This window comes from Nannobrachium achirus (genome assembly GCF_963921795.1).
Source record: "Nannobrachium achirus genome assembly, chromosome: 9".
Classification (NCBI taxonomy): Eukaryota; Metazoa; Chordata; class Actinopteri; order Myctophiformes; family Myctophidae; genus Nannobrachium; species Nannobrachium achirus.
Genome location: NC_137818.1, coordinates 25,945,068 through 25,966,054, shown reverse-complemented (window position 1 = coordinate 25,966,054; position 20,987 = coordinate 25,945,068). Strand labels below are relative to the sequence as shown.

Sequence of the window (20,987 nt, the reverse complement as noted above, 5' to 3'; positions counted from 1 at the left end):
CTTGCGGCGTATAAGATGTCTTTATCAAAAGAGTTGCTTGTTTTACCAAGGAACGGATTGCAAAAGTGGTTAAATCTGCCAGGATTGTGATCGTTGTTTAGTGTAATTTGTGACAAATTGTTTGCCAAGACATACAGTAGGAGATGTTAAAACACAACCTAATCTAGTTCTTGGAGTCTTCTTATCAGGTGTGGTTTGCATGCTTCATAGTTTAAAAACCACTGAAAACAAGACACATGGTGGGGATGGATTTAGCCTTGGTTTCAGAGTTACAGCACGGAGGTTTTCATTCAGAAATTGAGAAAATGGAACAATAGTGGTGTCCTCATGGCATGATCTAGACCAATGGTTCACAAACGTTTTGGGCTTCAGTACCCCCTTTTCCTGATTATATGAATCCAAGAGTCCCCTTTAACAACAACATTTTGACTAGAAAATATTGACATCAAAAGTCCACTTTTTCAAGTCCTTATGTTGAAAATAAGAGCAATTAGCCTGTTTTTTATTCAGTAACTGTAAAAATTCGTACTTGGGGTGCGTTCGGAAATGCGCACTCAACGCACTGGTGTGCCATGTTGTCGTTCATTTATTCGGTGCACTTGGTGCGTTGTCGTTCGGAAATCCAGTGCGCGGCGCACCGGTGTGTTGAGTGCACGCACTCACCGACCCTACTCAGAAGATAAGGTTTGAAGGTGTGGTGCGTTGGTGCAGTGTTTTGATTGGTTGGTTTTCATGGCCATGTCTCGAGCGCTTCTCAGCTGTGAACAATGGAGGAAATGAAATCTGCAAAATGCAGCACTTGCAGCTTAATTGGTCGTTTGGGCTTGTTTCACACGCATCAACTTGTAAACTAACAGCAGGTATGCCAATGTTATGAATTACATCTCGTTTCAATATCAACGTTACGTTAGCATACTTAGCAACTGCTGCTGTTCAGAAAGTTTACCTTCAGAGTTCAGAGTGGTACAGCGGGAAATCTCCGGTTTCGACGGGGATCGCAGAGTATGAGTTAAACATAACAGTAAAATGTTTCCATTTTCCATTTTCTCTCAAGTACCCCCTGTAGTACCTCTACGTACCCCTAGGGGTACACGTACCCCCATTTGAGAAAAACTGTCTAGACTTTATAGCGGTCACTTCCTACCAACAATGTCTAAGTACAATAGAGAAGCAATGACGGCTTTTTCTTTGCAACTCTTTTATAGGCGTTCGATCAGAGTGACAAGGCCATGGTCCACCGGCCACCCAGTAGCCAATTTTTATATAGGATTCATTCACCGATGTCAGCCATGGCTGGAGTCATTGTTTTCGGGGTGTCCGTACATCCATACGTCGATACTTCTGTCTGTCTGTCTGTCTGTCTGTATGTATGTATGTCCGTATGCTCAACTTAGTGATGTCTTAGGGCTGAATTCCTTTTAGAGAGGTCAGTCTAAATAGTTGGACATTTTAAACTTAGGCGCAGAGAAGGCTTATCACCCATAAGTTGCCAAAACAATTTAAGTACTCCTTGATTGTTTTCTCTTCGAGAGAGGGGAGGGGGGGCAATGGGAAGGCATTAGTGTTCCACACAACCTCACAGTAACACAGTAAGAGCAGAGACACTATTATTACCTGACGTTGGGAGTTCTGACTGGCACACGACTTTAAGTGTGGATGATGAGGCAGCAGAAGAATGAGTATTCAGAAGAAGGCTGTGATTATTCAGCTGTCATAAAGCAGGAGGGATTAGAAGGGGAATTAAGGCCAAGTGATTTTATGATGCGCGTCTGATTATACCCATTGGCAGAGACAGTCAGAGGCATTTAAGTGCTTTTACACATATCCTAAAGCATCATTTTTCATCACATGAACATCCGTCCATCTTCCTTCGCTTATGTGGAGATGGGTCATGGGGGCCTTAAGTTCCAAAAGAGAATCCCAGACTTCCCTTTCCCTGGCCACACCAGAAAGTTCTGACCAGGGGATCCTGACCCAGATGAGCTCATATTCTTTGACTCAAAGATCATGCCAGCCGGGCCTTTTTAGAAGTGTTGGTTTTGAAAAGGGAAATAAAAGAGATTAGTCAAGCCACTCTGAGTGAAAGAGCTCTCTATGAGGGGATTCCCCAAAAATAGCAACAATATGTGTGTGTGTGTGTGTGTGTGTGTGTGTGTGTGTGTGTGTGTGTGTGTGTGTGTGTGTGTGTGTGTGTGTGTGTGTGTGTGTGTGTGTGTGTGATTTTTAGGATGTGCGTGCGTGGGCGCGTGTGTGACTGTCTCTGTAAAATCTTTAATCCAGTGTAAGGTCTGCCTGTGCTTGAACCTGCTTGAATATTGACAAAGAGAAGGACTGTGTGGGCTAGACTGAGTCACCTTGTTTTTATGAAGGGGTTAACAGGCTCTTGGTTTCCTGTTGCTCAGTTTTTGGTAGCCTCAGGCAATGGTGAATGCCATGCCATAGCATAGGGGCATATTGACTACAACCAGTAAGACTCCCTAATCGGGAGATAAGCGACCGTTGGTCGCTTATCTCCACAAATAGGCCAAAAGTTTGTTTTACCAATTATCAAGACATACGGGCAGTTGACAGTTTGCCATGGTTACTCATTGAAGTTGAATCTCCATATATGGAGACATAAGTTGCTCATACCATAGCAACCATGTTTTTTACAGGGCCTGGGATTGATGACATCAGAAATCTCCATATATGGGCATGAAAGGGATTTTGTTTCTGGAAATATGTCTGTGGGGTGCCACATTTGGAATAAAACACTTACATCACACATCTGGATATCCATACAGCCCATCTAGTTTGCCTGTGTCCATTTATGCCCATATATCTGATGACATTGGGACAATGATCTCCATATATGGGCATAAAACTTATGTTAATTAGTAAAGCCTGGGGATCTCCATATATGGGCATGAGGGGTACCCTAAAAGGGCATCATCTGGGAATAGCAAATATAGTTATCCTAGAAAGTGAAAATCTTACATCAAAGGCCATAACTACCTACCTACCACCATACTGCATTCCTCATTAAACTACCTACCAGTAAGATGCCTATAGGGAGAAAAGCAAAGGGCGAGGTTGCACCATTTCTTGGTCTTCTGGCCAGTGATGTATATCGGACCATTTAACCATATATGGAGACATCTGGTACCCAAAGATATTCACAGATATGGGCTTAATATTGATGACATAAGGGAGCTCCATATATGGGCGTAAAAGGGATTTGGTTCCCCTGGCATCACAGGGATCTCCATATATGGGCATAAAATGGATTTGGTTACCCTGGCAACACGGGGATCTCCATATCTCCATATATGGGCATAAAAGGGATTTGGTTCCCCTGGCATCACAGGGATCTCCATATATGGGCATAAAAGGGATTTGGTTCCCCTGACATTACAGTGATGTCAGTGGCTGGTTCTACAGAGGGGATCTCCATTTATGGGCATAAAAGGGAATGTATGTATGATGATGTCAGATATCATAGACGTTATAGGACTTTCACATAACGAATAACTGAGTAAGCATGTAAACCCGTAAAATCTATATTTGGGCATGGCTGATTTATGACCTCATCATGATGACACGAGCAAACACAGCTGAATTGAATAAATGATCAGTGCAGAAACCAACAGAAGTATTTGACCAAGACTCTTCGATTTAAACATCAACAAATGTGTGACGTTTGTTGATGGTCACAAAGGTGTGACGGACGGACGGACGGACGGACGGACGGACGGACGGACGGCCGGTGGAGGTTTTCATAGTAAACTGCTCCCTGACGGTCGCAATAAGTTACCGACTCACCTGCATACTGGAGTAAAAGGTGAAAACATTTACCCGTCCCAAATGGAACTGCAAGGGTCCATTTTCAGTGTAAAACTTTCACAGAATTTTACTGTGTGCCTGCCTGCCTGGTACATCTGTCTCTTTGTTTATTCTCTCTCTCTCTCTCTCTTTCCATTTCTCTTTGTTTGTATGCCCATATGTCTCATAACCTTTCTTTCTTTCTTTGTCCATTTCTCTTTTGAGTACCTGTTTTTCTCTTAGTCTGTACCTCTCTCTCTCTCTCTCTCTCTCTCTATTTCCCACTCTCTTCGCCTCTCTGTCTGCCATGTAAGTAGGTGGTGTGCAAGGATTAGAGAGATTAACTGGGTAAAGACTAAAGGCTCCTGTACAGAAATGCCTTTGTTTCTGTCTGCTAGCCGCTTCTTAACTATAGAATAAATGGCATTCCTTATTTGAAAGCTCACCCGTGAGCCTGTCCACTGTATGATTGACTGGCAGCATGGTTCAGTTTGTGGCAGCACATTGTTGACTTCTGTTAGAAAGGAAGCCCCATATTGCTTTTTACATTCAAATGAATTAAAAAAGAACACATCTTGTATCTAGGATCTATAGCAGTACCATCAAAACAAACAGGGTAATCCATACACTCCTATCAATGTGAGAATATTATAGTACTGGTTCTCAAAGTGGCAACACGTTGCCATGTGACACATTGTGAGCTTACAGATTGGCTGTTTTTGAAAGATTTTGACAAATCTTGACATATCTTCTCTCATGGGTGGAAATGGCTATCATCCTGTTTGAGCTGGATCCAAGACGCAAATAGCAAGACATGCTATCTCCGGTTTACTTCCAGTATCTGTGTGACGTAGGCGAAGTGGTGAACCCCTTTTTAGGAAATGGGAAGCAGCAGGTTGGAGTCTATTCATTCCAATGGGAGAGTGAACGTGAACACAACTTCTGAACCATTCTTTAGCCCCATGGTCACTGAACTAAAATATTGGACCTGAGCGTCACAAAGCAGGTTTTTATTTTCTTCATTGAAAACTTTATTGCAAAATTGCAAACAGTACAAGTACAAATTGGGAACTGCATCATGAAGCTGGACCTGGATTCAGCTAGACCTGTAGTCTAACTTAACTTCTATTTCCCTAGTACCCAAGGTAATGCCAAATATCAGACGAGCTGTTCTGTTGCTCCAATTGGGATGTATCTTCCTATATTATAAATCTTTGGCTGGATATCCAAAACGTCACCAATAACGTATAGGCAAGTCAGGAAGTGACTCGAATTATACATTGGAAGGCTATCTCCCTTCCCTCCCCTCCCTCTGCTGGTCCTGCCTCACCACACAGACCAATCAGAAGCTGTGATGCCTAGGTGGCTGCATCAGGTCCCTTTCAAATGATAGTCGGATGGAGAAGTGAAGTGAAAAAAAAATCTAAAGCTTAACTAGCACCTCCGTCTGGATTTTAGGCCGGGCCCAGCACGAAATCCTTTGGGGGTCTGCGACCAATTACATATCAATTTGGGGGTCCTTGCATGGACATGTTTTGAGAACCAGTGAGATATAGCAACTAACACTGTCACAGTACAACATTTTCATGTAGCAGTTATTCTTGGCCCCATTTCTTGCAATGTTATCCAGACACTGCTTTAAATAACCATGATGAAGCATGACCTCAAATGTTTTATTGCTTTCATGCTACAGCAGAACACAGCACCGTCATTACATCTTTTTATGGTGCATCTCTGCAGGAACTTAGCGTGTGTGTGCACGCGTGCATCTCGCCCCTGCTGGGTGTATGGGCGCAATCTCACAAACCACATGACTGATCAGTTCCATGCCCAAATATGGAGTCATAGGCTGGCCACATGATGTGGAGCCACAGTGTGTTTCCTAACCCATATAAAGTACTATACAAAATACTGTAGGTGTCTTAAAGCTAGCTGGACTGGAATGTGTCACAGAGGGGCCTTTTCCACCGGCAAAGAACCGGTTCTGGTTCTTTCTCCCGCCTATGGGATGAACCAGAGGTGAGCTTTTCCACCGAGAACTGAGTTGGTTCGGAACAGGAACCACAAAAATCCTTGTTTCCTCTGGTTCAATCATGGTTCAATCTGGTGGAAAGCCGGTTCACAAGAACGAACCAAGGTTCCAAGAAAGTTGAACCGGCACTGGTTATGGAACCGGTTCTTTGCTGGTGGAAATGGCCCCCTAGTGATACATTTACCACTGATTTACCCATCAGTGGATTGTGGTTATTGACACGGCTCTGGATGCCACTTGGCCAGTCACAATACAAGGTTGGAACTAGTTGTTGTATAAAATAGAATAGAACACCATCCATGTGTCCAGGAGTCTTCTAGGAGTCTTGTGGTTATGATGTACAGATATAATGAATAAACTACTGAAGATCTTTGTAGTACAAGACCTCACCTCCCCTTTTTGTTTTGATTGGCAATGTGAACAAAAGAATAGAATAGAAGAGTATCCTTCTTTTACCATTATAACCTTCGTTTACACCCAGCTATAATAAATGGTGATCCCCTCACATGTCAGCAGAGCATGGCTGTGCGTTAGGGGTAAAGGTGCTGAGGACACCACCACTCTCATCTGTGACTGGGGCTCCGGAGACAGCCCAATGTGTCATCCTGACTGGAAATGAGATGTAACACCTCAGCGTTTTCCAATAATCAACACTTTTTCCATACACTCAGGTGTGTGTGTGTGTGTGTGTGTGTGTGTGTGTGTGTGTGTGTGTGTGTGTGTGTGTGTGTGTGTGTGTGTGTGGCGCGCGCGTGTTGGATCATGCAAAACGAGAGAAAGTGTGTGTGCATTTGTATGCTTGCATTCATGCTTGTATGTGTGGGAGAATGAACGAGAGAGAATGTGTGTGTCACACGCTGTAGGCGTGTGTGTGTGTGTGTGTGTGCGCGTGTGCGTGTGTGTGTGTGTGTGTGTGTGTGCGTGTGCGTGTGCGCGCGCGTACGTGTGAAGTGTATTTGTGTGTGCAGGGAGGGGCAGGCCAGAGCATGCTTGGCGTGGCGGCTTGTAAGAAGCTGCTCTTCCCAGCTATTAGCCCTCTCTCTGTCAGAATGCAGGTCCCAACTCGCCCCACATCCATGCCCCCCCTCTTGCATCAATCGACGAATCCCCGCCGCTGCATGCTCTGCCGACCTCCTTCCTGGCCTCCTGTTGAACATCAGTGGCAAGAAAACCCACACTTGATAATATGAGGTCATCGGTTCATAAGCGTGAACTGATCCTAGGGTGGGTTTTAACAAAAAAAACGCACAACTAAGCAGGTTTGTGCTTCTGCCTCAAATAATGAATGTAACATAAGTACATTTGATTTTATGCATAACGCAGTGATAGGAATTGGTTTAATTCCAATGATGTGCCTCAGGATGCAATTCGGTGCAACTGGTAGGTACAGTAGGTTGGTTGTTTTTTTATTAAGAAATGTATACAAATAAAAAATATACTGTGACAAATACTAGAACGTGACAATACAAGATGAAACAATTGGCTATGGAGTACTATGGAGTATTATTGTACTATATTGCTGCACATTCAACCTTGAAACCATTCTGTTCGGAACAAAGCTTGAAATAAAGTCCAGACTCTTTGACAGCTATCAAATTTTAAATTGGAAAAGACAGCTCAGAAATTAAAATTGCCCTGTGCCATTCTGAATGAACCTGCCACTGTGGCCACAGAAAGAGTTAGTTTCATGCCATGCGTTGATGAATTCACAATTCTGGTCCATACTGTTGTCTACACCTCAAAAATGTATCAATTTCAGGTTTTAGCCAGGGCCTAGCAATGATTACATCTTACCCCATCTCCCAAAGACTCCCAAACAGCAATTACCAACACTTCAAAGAAAGTGTGGGAAATTCTCCGAAGCCGAATTGAATTTCCACATTGCGTGGAAATTCTCAACTTGTGGATGCTCGAATATGATCAACGGGGGGGAGTGGGGCACAGCTGTCCAACAAAGGGTGTAGTGTGTGTGTGTGTGTGTGTGTGTGTGTGTGTGTGTGTGTGTGTGTGTGTGTGTGTGTGTATAAACATATTTGGACAGTTAAGCGAATTTGTGGCAGCAAAGCAGACAAGTCACTGCTTGTATGTATGGATGACGATTTGGCAATTATCACTGTCTCAGAGAGCCTGTCACGGCCTGCCTGCCACTGGTCCACCATACTGAAGGGATGGATGGATGGATGGATGGATGGATGGATGGATGGATGGACGGACGAATGGATGGAAGATTGGATGGATTGATGAGATCTTTGAGTGGGTGGAAGGGTGGTTAGAGTTGGACTAAAAAAGATGATCAATCAGCTTTACAGTATAAAACCATGTTTCTCCTTTTGATAAGCATTAACCAGTTATCGATCTTTTATCTATCTAGAGATTTTCTCTTTTTTCATTCATCATCCATCGTGCACTTTGCCCATCACACATCATCTCTCATCAGTAACAACGTTTTGTGATATATTAGATAACATAATGTGCACTTCAACAATTATGATAACATGCTATATAAACAAACAGCTGTGTTTCTGTGTACAATATCTGGGACTGCGCACATTTGCGTGTGGGGGCGAGTTGAGACGTCTCCCATGGCATTCAGCTGCACTCAGAAAGACACAAAACACAGAGAAAGATTTATGACTTTTTTGAACTTCGAGGTGGGACTGTGTTCAAACACATTACCAATCACCAAACCATGCACTGTGATACCAACAAAATATCACAGATTTATGTTCTCCTTTTTATTATGGATATTATTTGATACTGGGGCAGATGTCAATCTTTCCCACAAAGCAGCAGATTAAATAATACACCACACACCATCCAGACACAGTTATAGAAACTACCTAACTAGATAAATCATTTGTCAAAGCCTTGATAGTTTTAACTTTTACTTTCTGTGATCTTCCATAGCAATAAAGAGTGCAGGTAATCCGAGGAGCACAGGTCTCTGCCAGGTCAGGTTGTGGGCCAGTAATGTTTGAAATTCGCTAATCAGGATGGAATATGAAGAATCTGACGGATCTGTGTGAGATAATGTGTAGTGATTTGCGTGATGTTTGGACAAAATCTGTAGGACTTCTTAATTTCGCTTAAATTCTTAAGCGGAAATGGGCCTCTAGGTGGTGCTATAACACGACAATCCGAAAAGGGTGGTATGTGCTCCTCAACCTAGTGGGAATGTGCGTGCAAGGTTTCACTGCAATCGGACATTTATGGTTTGAGGCATTTTGTTCAAAACAAGCCACTCCTGCAAACTTTAGATGCCAATCTTAGCCAATCGGAATGGATTATGAAAAATTGAATGTGTTGGTCACATGACTATAGAGAAACTGTTTACTGATTTGCATGATGTTTGGACAAAATCTGTTGGAGTCAAGAAATGTGTTTTGCAAAAATCGGCCTCCTGCTGGCACTATATACAGTACTATAACAGGTTGATCTGAAGAATTTGTGGCAGAGGTTTTGCTCTGGCATCCAGAGAGTGTGTGTGATCCCATTAGCTGTTCACAGACGGACACACACACACACACACACACACACACACACACACACACACACACACACACACACACACGGTCGGATGGATGGATGGACAGACATACAGGGTGCAAAACAGTCTCGGGCATTCCTTCGGCCTTGCGGAGACAACAGGTGTGAGATCATATGAAATGTATCTTTCTTCATAAAGAAAGAAACCTTTTTGTGATTAACCTATAACCTAGCCAGATACTGTGGCATGTTAAGTATGGAAAATCACATTTAAAGTTATACCATGTAACTTTTTTTATAAAACAAATCTTAAAATGGTCCTAACTGTTAAATCGCTAAAGTTTTAGAACCCCCACTCCGTTCTTTTCAGCTTCAAAAGCCTTCTCTTTATATGTTTTCTATGAGCCGTGAGGGGGGGGGGATTTCGCGGCAAAATGACGTCATCATACTACCGGCCAATCACAGCGAGGGTTATAAACTGCCGGCCAATCACAGCGCATCTTGGAGTGGGGTCGCTAGGGCGGCCATATTTGTAGTCTCCCGTGTGTCTGTATACTCGGTTGCACAGGGAGGCATGGGTGAAGGAGTGTATCTCCGGAATGGCTGAACGCACAGGAACCAGGGACCCCTCAAAAGATAGATCTCGGCGAGGTGGAGGCAGACGCGGGGGTGTGAGAACCGAAAAACGGCTGAAAGACGCGGACGCGACCGAGGTTTGCTATAGAGCTACTGACCACAAGTTGAACAACTTACACAGTATAGCTTTAAAATTGCATCATGCAAATGACAGTTACCTTCCTGACAAATGGGCTGTTAAAGTAGATAAAATGACCATCCCCAGACAAAGATTTCTAATTCCTAATATTGGTGGCTGGTATTGATTCCCCCATTACTGAGGTTAGGGTTAGGGTTAAGGTTAGGTTTAGGCATAGTTTTACTGAGGTTAGGGTAGGGTTAAGGTTGGGTTTAGGCATAGTTTTACTGAGGTTAGGGTAGGGTTAAGGTTGGGTTTAGGTGGTCGGACCAAAGGGAGTTCGAACCAAGGACATGTTACCGGTGCATGCAGATATCTTCGTCTATGAAGATTGTCTGAATTTGTCTCCAATATTTAGAACTTAGAAAGATGTTTCTTAAAGTTGTTTCTTAAAGCGGTATGTAAAACTGCAAAGCCTGCTTTTTACTCCATATAGAATAAATTAAGCATCACTTCCATCCAGGGCAAAAGTTTGACTGATGTAATGATTTTGTCTATAACTGCCATAACGGCCTTGTTCCTATTCACAGCTCATCTTGTTGTTACTCAACAAAAAATGCTGGGAAAATTCCCCAGGTCTGTGGGAAAGGACTCTGCCTGGCTGGCTGGCTGATGCATTTTAAAATTATTTATTCACAGTATGGATGATCCGTCGAGACTTGTCAGACAAAGCTAGGTGGGAAAGGTGATGTTGTGCACAAGTATTTTCGCTGCTCCTGAGGCAGTGCTCATGGCTAGAGGTGGGAGGTTATAGGGCTGCAACTAACTACTGACAATTTTCTTAGAGATTACTGATTTCTGATTCATAGAATAATCAAGAAGCATATTTTTATATATATGTACAATATATCAACGTGAACATTCTTTAATAGATTTATTATTGACTAAATAAATGTGTGTGATTTAAGCCATGTTTTATACTGTCGTACGATGGAGTCAAGCTAAAATAGTTAAAATAGACAATCTCATTTATGCATTTTGATGCTATTTCTGCTATTTTGGAAACGTTATGTCACCGGGAATCAAACCTGGGATTCGGGTAGGCATCAGAGCCTATGTGGTACACAACCACTCAGCTATTCAGCGCCAAAGTTTGATTACCTGTTGCAACCCTAATGTGTGTGTTTCATCTGTCAAAACTAATATGTGAAAGATTTACAATAATATACCTGCATTGTTCTCAAATCTTACTGCCAACTCTGAACTCTCCAGGTGTATTTGTTGTAGTTGGACAAACCAAGTGTTTGTTCTGGAGCTTGAGGCACCAATGACTATTGCCAGATTAAAAAGAAAAATATTACGACTACCAGCTTGGTTACAGATGGATACTACTATTTTATATATATTTATTTGTAATGTTTGGTAACTTATAGGACATGTTCACAGGCTTTTTTTAACCTAAGTATTTACAGCATGGCGTTTGGTTATGCTCTTTATGCAGACACTACAAAATGTCTTGAGAGACTATGCAGAAATTAATAAGTAATTTCAAGTGTGTTTGTGTATGTGTGTGTGTGTGTGTGTGTGTGTGCAGGGCCGGACTTACCATTGGGCTAGGGTGGGCACGAGCCCAGGGGCCTCAGGGGAGGGGGGCCTCAAAAAAAAAAAAAAAAAAATTTTCAAAAAAAATTTTTTGGACCCCAAAAAATGTAGTAGGCATGATCGCAATAGCGAAATTCCATGTTTAACCCTCATACCAACAAACATGGCAGCCATGTTTGTTTACATTTCAAGAAAACATAATGGCTGCTAGCTCATGAATGCCTGAACGGATTTCCATTCGGATTTTTTTGTTTGAAAGCTGTGAACAGTGTGGACACACGTGGTGCATGATCTAGGCATGGGCGTGCATGATCCGTGCACTATGAATTACATGGATAGTCTATGGAGAGGGGAGGCGTTGTGGAACTTTTGAAAAGATCCTGAATGAGTAAATTTAATGATGACATTTTAAAGTATTGCAATCCAAATAAAGTGATATTTGTGTTTAGTTACAGTACATTTTGTTTTATTATTGAGAGCTTCTGCTCTGCTGGCCGCACTGCATGTAGCTGCTCTGAAAGCTTAGTGCAGTCTAAAGCCCGCCCACTCTATGTATCCGGTACTTTCCACACACATAGGCTACAAACATGCACGCAAACTCCAATTCTGTATCCGCTTTAGACCCTTCCAATGAGCCAATGAGGATACACAGTCAGATTATGCACGGGCCGGTCCGAAGGTGAGGTCACGGTGTGGTCAGGTGGACCGGAGGTGGAATTTTTGCACGCGCACGAGGGCCTCTTTATTTCCCCTTGCCCAGGGGCCTCATGTCATATAAATCCGGGCCTGTGTGTGTGTGTGTGTGTGTGTGTGTGTGTGTGCGTGTGCGTGTGCATGTGCGCGTGCATGTGCATGTGCATGTGCGCGTGCGTGTGTGTGAGAGAGAGAGTCGGAGAGATAGACAAGGTGACGATTTAGTTGGATGTAGCAGAGAGCTTGGTGTAACAGCAAAGAATGTAGGTACTGTAGATGTTGGCATTGGCCTTCCTTCTCCTAGCGATCCCCTATTATCTCTCTGTCTGGATCTGTCTTCCCAAATAGCACCCTAAATTGTCTAGAGGGCGGGGCCATAGCCTGATGGGAATTTCACAGTGCGATTGAAGAGTGTAAATTATAGACAGACGAAGGGATGATGTATAACCTCTCCAAGATATCGTGTTGTGTTATGTTTGCGGTTTTCATGTGTCATAGATATAAATGAATGATTGCAGGCGGGTCTGACATGATACACAAAAAAAAGAATACTGAATATTTATTTTCCAATCCCAGTGTTCATCATACTGTACCAGTAGCCACCATGACAACAATATCATCTATCTAATCAAAGAATCATCACCAGCTCATTGCTACGAATTAGCCATGTCTATCTGTATATTGTGTACTTGTTGCTACAGGGCGAATGGTTGCATTTGTGTTGGGGCTCACTGTAGCAAGTCCATACAGCACTACTGTCTCCTCAGTTTCACCTGGAATGTACCATTTTGATGTCTTCAGGTGGATTTTTGAGATTTCATGATAGTGTCAGGGCATGTTTAGACTTTTTCATTTCATGTCCTGGCATCGTTAGGATGCATCTGAGATGATGCACGCGCGCACACCCCCCCCCCCCCCCCCAGCCCCACACACACACACACACCAAGGCAAGACGAGTGCTGACCTCAGTGATAGCAGATGTGCTTGTCAGACAAATACAAAGAGGTCTTTTGAACATGTGTAACTCCCAGCTGTGTAATACCCAAACATTTTGACTGAGGTATCAACACAGACTGGCATTGCAGCATGGGGGCTAAGATCTTGCAATGCTTGGCACTTTCTCGTTAAATATTCTTGATTGACTCTAGCTAGTACAGTGGATCTACAAGCTCACCAAGCAACGCAATGGGATGCACTGTTAGCTTGTACTGTAGATCGGATATGTTAAAATAGCCAGAGTGTAAAACAGTTAAAGTGGTTAAACTGATTTTTATGCTATATTAACTCATTTTGTTGGAGACCCACTGGAAGCCCCTCAAGGGGGTCTCTGGATCCCACTTTTTAAAAATCTCTTCAACTTCAACCACTAATGCCGGAATTCCATTGCCAGTTAACCCCCCACCACACCACATCGCACCGGCCCTTTTGGTCTCGCATGGCGCAGTACCCCCCTCGCCCCCTTTCTTCAACTTCTGGACAGGTACTCTATGTAAATACTAACTAGACTTTTGTCAATCCACAACAAATCTCTTAAAAAATCACACCTAGTGTGAATTGACCCTGGGCGTACAACAGACTTTGAGTGACTTGTGCCAATATGTAGACCAGATGTAGGCCACGCTTCAGAGCCCGGACATTTTTGAGGGCCCGGATATTTCTGGGGGCCCAGACAAAGCCAGATGTTGGAGCTTAGCTCCTTCCAGGAGCACTGCTCAAAAATAGCCGATCTACAAGCTCACAATGCAACATGTTGTGAGCTCACTACAGAATAAGGATGCTAGGGTTCAAGTGCTCATCAACGCCTTTCTATTACAGCTTCAAGTTCTGATACATAGAGACAGACTGGCTGATAGACAGAAAGATTTATATGTGTTTGCACTCACATGCACACGTACATGCAAAACCACCAGCATACACATTTTTTTTCTGTTGTGGCCTTTTGAACTTCCATGTATCCCCCTCCAGCCCTAACATATCACATTACCAACATTACCACTGTAACCACAAGCCCAGTCTGATAGATAATATATCTTTCAGTCAAACTGCAGGGTGGTCATTACCTTTACAACATAGAATCAAATCAACTGACATGTTTTACAGTCCCTGCATATTTTCTCCATATATTCCAAATGACTCAATTTGTCCTCCAGTCATGATGACTATGCTCTTTTCCAGAGCCCATCCTCTTATTATGAAGTATTTATCCCCCTTTTTTTCTATTTTCTTTTTTTCAGTTTTTGGTCATCAAACATAGAACCATTACTGATACATAAGCCAGACTTACATATTGGTCATCGCAACATCAGTATTGAGAACTAATATGCAGGTGATGTTTCAAGAGTTTATTCCAATTTCCACCTGTCATCCTTATGTCAACATATATATATTTTTTGAATAGGGCTTAAGTGAATAAAGTTCTATTCATGTGTTTTTTTTTTTTTATCAAAACATTATTTGTGTTTATTTTTATTTGTTTGCTTATACGGTATGTTAAATGTTCTTAAAGAGAAACTTGAATCAAATCTAAGTTTTTCAAATTGCACTTTTTACCCAAATATCAGTAATGGTACGGTGGTCTAGATCTAGCACTCTTCCCCAAATAGGGGTCAGCCCCAGAAATTTGCCATTGGTCCAGCCAGGGCAGGAATTTCTTGGAGGCCATGAAGGCCATGGCCGCCGTTGCCCCTCAGTTTGGCCTTGTGCCCCTCAAACCAAAGGAATGACCTGAGGCCACAGTGGCCTTAATGCCCCAGATAACTGTACCACTTTCTCCTCTGTCTCTTTCTTGTCAATTTGTAGACAGTATTTCTTGTCAATTTGTAGACAGTAGACACCAGTGTTTCTTTCTTGTCATGTAGACACCAGTATTTTTTTGTAGATATTCTGAAATCTTAACTCCCCTGAGTCCCCATCTTTAAACCAATCCTGTGACTTTGATTGGTGCAGGGCTGAACATGGATCAGATTGTAACTACCATCATTTATCTATTTCACTGCAGATTAGGTTATCTTCTACCACTTTTTGTGGTCACATGTTCAGATACTGGATTCTGATTGGCTTAAAACAGTGGTAAATCAGTCAACAACCTTGAGTTGGCTCATGGACCCCGCCCACTGTTGTGTTGCAGTTGTAACATTTCATAACCTTGCAAGTTACAACTGTGTTTTCTTTCATTTATATGGTAGAAGTGGTAGAAAAGCAATTTACCATTCGAGAGTCGTGGGTTGTTGGCTGATTTACCACTGTTTCAGCCAACAACCCACTCCCTCTCATGGTAAATGGCTTACATCCCTAACCATTAAATTCAACAAACTCTCTCAATGGACTAAAATCTTGTTTTACTTGATGGCCTTCCTGCCCTGGCATTTGGCCTTTGTGCTCTCAAAACCAAAGGCCAAGTGGCCTTGCCCCTAAAATGACAAAATTTCAGTCCTGGGTCCGGCTATAATCACATGTAGGTTCATTGCGGTGTTGTAGAAATTCTGTTTTATTCATCCAGGTTTTATTTTTTTGTACGATTTATCTTTGGCATTTTTGTGCTATATTTCAGATAGGTCAGACTCAGTGTAGAAAGACAAGAAACCACAGAGAGATAAGAGAGAGATAACTCACAAGGTACATAATGGTCTACTTGCTTCATCTCTCTCTCAGCTGGGGGGTCCTTGGCCTGAAAACCATTGAAGACCTCTGGTCTACTCTAAATGACTGAGCCACCAGTCACCTCTAGGATTTAGTTTAGAGTTACTGTATTGTACAAAGTAAAATCCTCAGTGTATCCTCTATGTGGAGGTTTTCAATCACACAGATTGCCGGGGTGGCATTGGCTCAGGGGTAGAGAAACCGTCATTAGAACGTGGAGGGTTCCTGAAGGGTTCCCAGTTCGATCCCGGGCTCCCCCAGAGTTAGTGTCGAAGAGTTCTTGAGCAAGACTCTGAACCCCTAGTTGCTCCCGGTGGTGAGCAGGTTGGTGCCTTGCATGGTTTCCTCCGCCATTGGTGTATGAATGTATGTGTGAATGGGTGAATGTAATGCACACGCCATTGGTGTATGAATGTGTGTGTGAATGGGTGAATGTAAAGCACAATCAATGTAAAGCGCCTTGGATAAAGGTGCTATCTATACAAATGCACCGTTTAACATTTACAGAGCTCCACATGTACATTAAAACGCTCCTCCTCCTCCTCCATCCACAGTATTCACCCCTACTGAAGAAGCTCTACTGTCAGATTGCGAAGACCTGCCCAATCCAGATCAAGCTGTCCTGTAACCCACCGCATGGCAGCATCATCAGGGCCATGCCCATCTACAAGAAGGCAGAACATGTCACAGAGGTGGTCAAACGTTGCCCCAATCACGAGCTGGGCCGTGACTTCAATGACGGTAAGATGAGAGCTTTTTCCCACCTTACGCTGTAAAAAGTTGAATTTCATAGTTTGTTATTCTGCAGAATAAAAGTACCCCTATAATGAATTAATATTAATATTCATTTTAGTTGCTTTATAACTGGGACGTTTGTTTCTTTACAAACTGAATTGTGTACTTGTGATGTGGTCAAAAGTATAAAATGTAATCACAAACACTAGTTATAAAAGAATAGTGACCAACTGGATTGTGTATTTGTGATTTGATCAAGAATGACATCTAACCACAAACACCAGTTTTAATGAAGAGTCACAACTGAATGTTGTAATCTATTTGGTCAAGAGCACAACATTAATCACAGACACTATGAATAAATAGTGGCAAACTGTAATGTGTACTGATTTGATCAAGCGCATAACATCTAATCACTAACACCAGGTATAAATGAAGCGGTCGTGTCGTGGTGCTAACCCTTGACCTTCTATCCACAGGTCAAGCAGCCCCCGCCAGTCACCTGATTCGGGTGGAGGGCAACAACCTGTCCCAGTATGTGGATGACCCTGTCACAGGGCGCCAGAGTGTCCTGGTGCCCTACGAGGCCCCACAGGTGAGTGATTTTTGTATTTGGGTTTTTTAGGCAGTTTTGAGCATTTGATGTGTGGAGATTGTGTTGGGGAGCAAGTAAGTGGCCGTGATAGGATAATTATTTTAAATAAACAACTTGAACCCTCCCATCTCTATTCCGAGGAGAACTTTAGCCAAAAATCGCTGCGAGGCGTTGAGAGCTTGTAGATTGGCTATTTTCGGCAAATAGATTTGGCGGAGGTAAACAAGAGCAGACCAAGTAGTGAAAGGTCAGGTTTTCAAAATATCGACGATTTACGTGGTTAAATGTCTGAAAATACACATTAACATTTCAAGGGGCAAATCATTAAGGTTGAATAGACTTTATTGACAAGAATGGAAGCATACAATATAACAGCAGCAGAGATATAAGCAATATAGATGAGCCATATAATGAGCATCCTATAGCCTAAACAGCAGCAATGGATATAGCATAAACTAGACTACATGCAGAACATTAAGATGGCCATGGATTCGACCTTCCACGATAAATGATAAAGCTATTATCGTATTATCGTGACAGAAGCTCTCCGCGGTCACATGATCCGAGACCCCACGCAAGGGAAAGCCTAATCCTGAGGTGGAAGTTGGGGACGGAGGTGGGGCGCTGAGTCTGGCAACTAAACACTGAGCAGGTTAGCACCCTGATATATTCTGAGTAGGGGGGGGGCGGAATATAGGACTCCGCCCACCTGGGGCGCGCCGCCAACCTCTGAGATCTCCCCCTTGAACTAGCTACGTCATCCTTCCTGCGCTCCATGAATTCAACATACAACATAGACTGATGACAGTGCTGTCAAACAAGTCTATGAATCTATCTATGGAATCGATGAAAATCTGCATCACCCCCACTACATTTATACAATATGTAGTGGGGGTCCCTGCTTCATCTCTCTCTCAGCTAAGGGGTCCTTGGCCGTTGAAGACCCATGCCTTAATATGTCGCAGGAACTTACACCCAATACAACCCTTGATGCTGAGAGCCAAGCCAATCTGGCCTTCAGTCAGTTGGCATGGTTCTTATATGAATTGAACACACCACAATATACTGTATATTATTGATTGCTGCTCCCAGTGCTGGTTTTCATGTTACACTACTGTGCATCATGAAGTTCAGTCTGATAAAATTGTCATTATCATAGAATGACTTCATAGGCAATAGATATTGTGAGTGATCCTGGGCATGTCCAGACAAGTACAAGTGTGAGAACTATTCAGGTCAGAAACTGCACCCCAAAATATTAAATGGAAGAAACATATTTGAGCTCCCGCATCACATTCACTCTGAGAGTGTGGAGCAACATTGCCCTCTAGTGGTAGAATAGTTGGATGTTTCTGATGGAGCTCAGTTAATGGGAACTGAAATGGGGGAATGAATGACACAATGAGCAGATATCAAGGTAACATTTGTGACGGTTAGGGTTAGTTTCGCCTTGTATCTGAGTTATTGACAGCAGACTATCAAACTCCACTGTTCATGTTCATATTAATAAATAATAATAATACACTTTATTTGTTTAGCATGTTTCGTGACATGAAATGCAGCTCAAAGTTCTTTACAGAGCAAAAATGAAGCACAAGTGCTTTACAGAAAAGGTACAATGATTAACAATAAAGCAGAAAATGTAAAACATTAAACAACATTAAAACATTTAAAACTATAAGGAACCACATAGCTTCAGGTTAACACTTAGTCTTTACCTGTAACATGGGAACCACATATACTACCATAAAAACGAAACATTTTCAAAACAGCGCCGCAATGAATGTTAATATGAGCTGCGTGGGCCACGAGAATCCTCTTATTCCATTTGATGCTAAATTCAAATCCAAAAGTATTTCTGCTGTTGTATCTTGCAGGTCGGGACAGAATTCACTACCATCCTGTACAACTTCATGTGCAACAGCAGCTGCGTGGGTGGCATGAACAGGAGACCCATCCTCATCATCATCACCTTGGAGACCAGAGAGTATGTGCTCAGTACACTGACAAAAACTCTGATAGTGTACAAAATGTAACATTTATGCACACTCTGAGTTATATATTGATTAATTACAGTAAGACTGAGGATTTTGCTGTGTATGCTGCTTAAATGTTATTCTGCAGCTCCTGAATATTAAGATGTTTTTGATGTGTTGGACATAATGTTACAGCTACTGTATATATCCATATTACTTGCTGACGAACTGTAGACATAGCAACAGAACGGTTCACAAGGACTACTTTATTATTTATTTATTTTTGTTAAAAATGTGGCCTTCTCTTCTATGAAAAGTGGTTCTCAGCACTTTGAATCTACAATATATTCCTCTCCCAGTCAGCCCGAATAACTAATGAAAAACACTGAAAGCTAAACCTCAGCTGATACCAGTTTGTTTGTCTGTTTTGTTGCTGTTTTTCTTGCAGTGGTCAGGTATTGGGCAGAAGGTCGTTTGAAGGTCGAATATGCGCATGTCCAGGGCGCGACCGCAAGGCTGATGAAGACCACTTCCGGGAACAACAGGCCCTGAATGAGAGTGTGGCCAAAAACGGAAATGCCAACAAGCGGAGTGAGTCGCTTAATTGTGAGCATTTCTAAAACTTTACTTAAAACGTGTTTGCACGCACACTATCACCAAGCATCATACTGAACCAAATGGTCAAAATATGGGAAAAAAGTTGGAGAAGATTATTTAAAAAAGGGAGAATTGTTGAAAACATGTTTTTATTTTCATCTGCAGACTTCAAACAGTCTCCGTCGAATATTCCCAGCCCAAACATTAACATGAAGAAGAGACGTCATGGAGAGGAAGAGATCTATTATATTCCTGTAAGTTTATATATATATTTATATATATATTTCACTACATCCATCATGTATACATTTTGAGATATCTTCTTAGGCCATTGAAATACCGCAGTATTATAGGTAATGGGTTAATGTTTACATATGAAATGTGTGTGTGTGTGTGTGTGTGTGTGTGTGTGTGTGTGTGTGTGTGTGCGTGCGCGTGTGTGTGCTTGTGTGCAGGTGCGTGGCAGGGAGAATTTTGAGCTACTGATGAAAATAAAAGACAGCCTGGAGCTAGTGGAGCTTGTGCCCCAGCAACTGGTTGACTCGTACAGACAACAAGCCCAGCAACAGCTGCTACAAAGACCGTGAGTCTGATCAACACACAAACACACACACACACACACACACACACACACGCTCAGCATCAGCTGCTGTAATGACCACTCTCATGTACCTGTACAGAAGACTAATAGAGAACCTTTAATCTTGAACCATCAACATGTCTGCAACCCCATTCTCTCTTCTCCGTAGGAGCCACATAGCGTCTCCCTCCTCCTACTCTCCAATGTCCAACATGAACAAGCTCCATGTCCACGGTGGCTACAGCAAGCTGCCCTCAGTCAACCAGCTGGTGGGGCAGCAGCCTCAGCAGAACACCATCAACCACAACACCATGTCCCACATGGGTGAGCATTTGTACACGTGCGCGCGCGCGTGCATGTGTGTGTGTGTGTGTGTGTGTGTGTGTGTGTGTGTGTGTGTGTGTGTGTGTGTGTGTGTCAACTAAAATATAATGTATTTATAGGGTATTTTAATGATACCAAGTTATCCAAGAATGCATTATTAAGTATGGTTTTATCTCAATGTGCTGCACAGAACAAACAATAAAAGATATAAGCCATTGTCAACAATATCAATG

The 20,987-nt window shown here is 42.6% G+C and overlaps 1 protein-coding gene across 1 annotated transcript in view; it reads left to right on the top strand.

Annotated features, from left to right (window-relative positions):
- The window catches only part of tp73 (tumor protein p73), a gene marked incomplete at both ends in the record, with an annotated part of 41,679 nt that extends 21,242 nt beyond the window's left edge, over positions 1 to 20,437 (top strand). Inside the window, 6 exons of the mRNA XM_080733677.1 lie at positions 16,502 to 16,688; positions 17,162 to 17,277; positions 19,155 to 19,264; positions 19,702 to 19,844; positions 20,016 to 20,104; positions 20,306 to 20,437. Coding sequence (XP_080589803.1) covers positions 16,502 to 16,688; positions 17,162 to 17,277; positions 19,155 to 19,264; positions 19,702 to 19,844; positions 20,016 to 20,104; positions 20,306 to 20,437 — 777 coding nt within the window. The remainder of the gene's footprint in view (positions 1 to 16,501; positions 16,689 to 17,161; positions 17,278 to 19,154; positions 19,265 to 19,701; positions 19,845 to 20,015; positions 20,105 to 20,305) is intronic.
- Between the last annotated feature and the right edge of the window lie 550 nt (positions 20,438 to 20,987).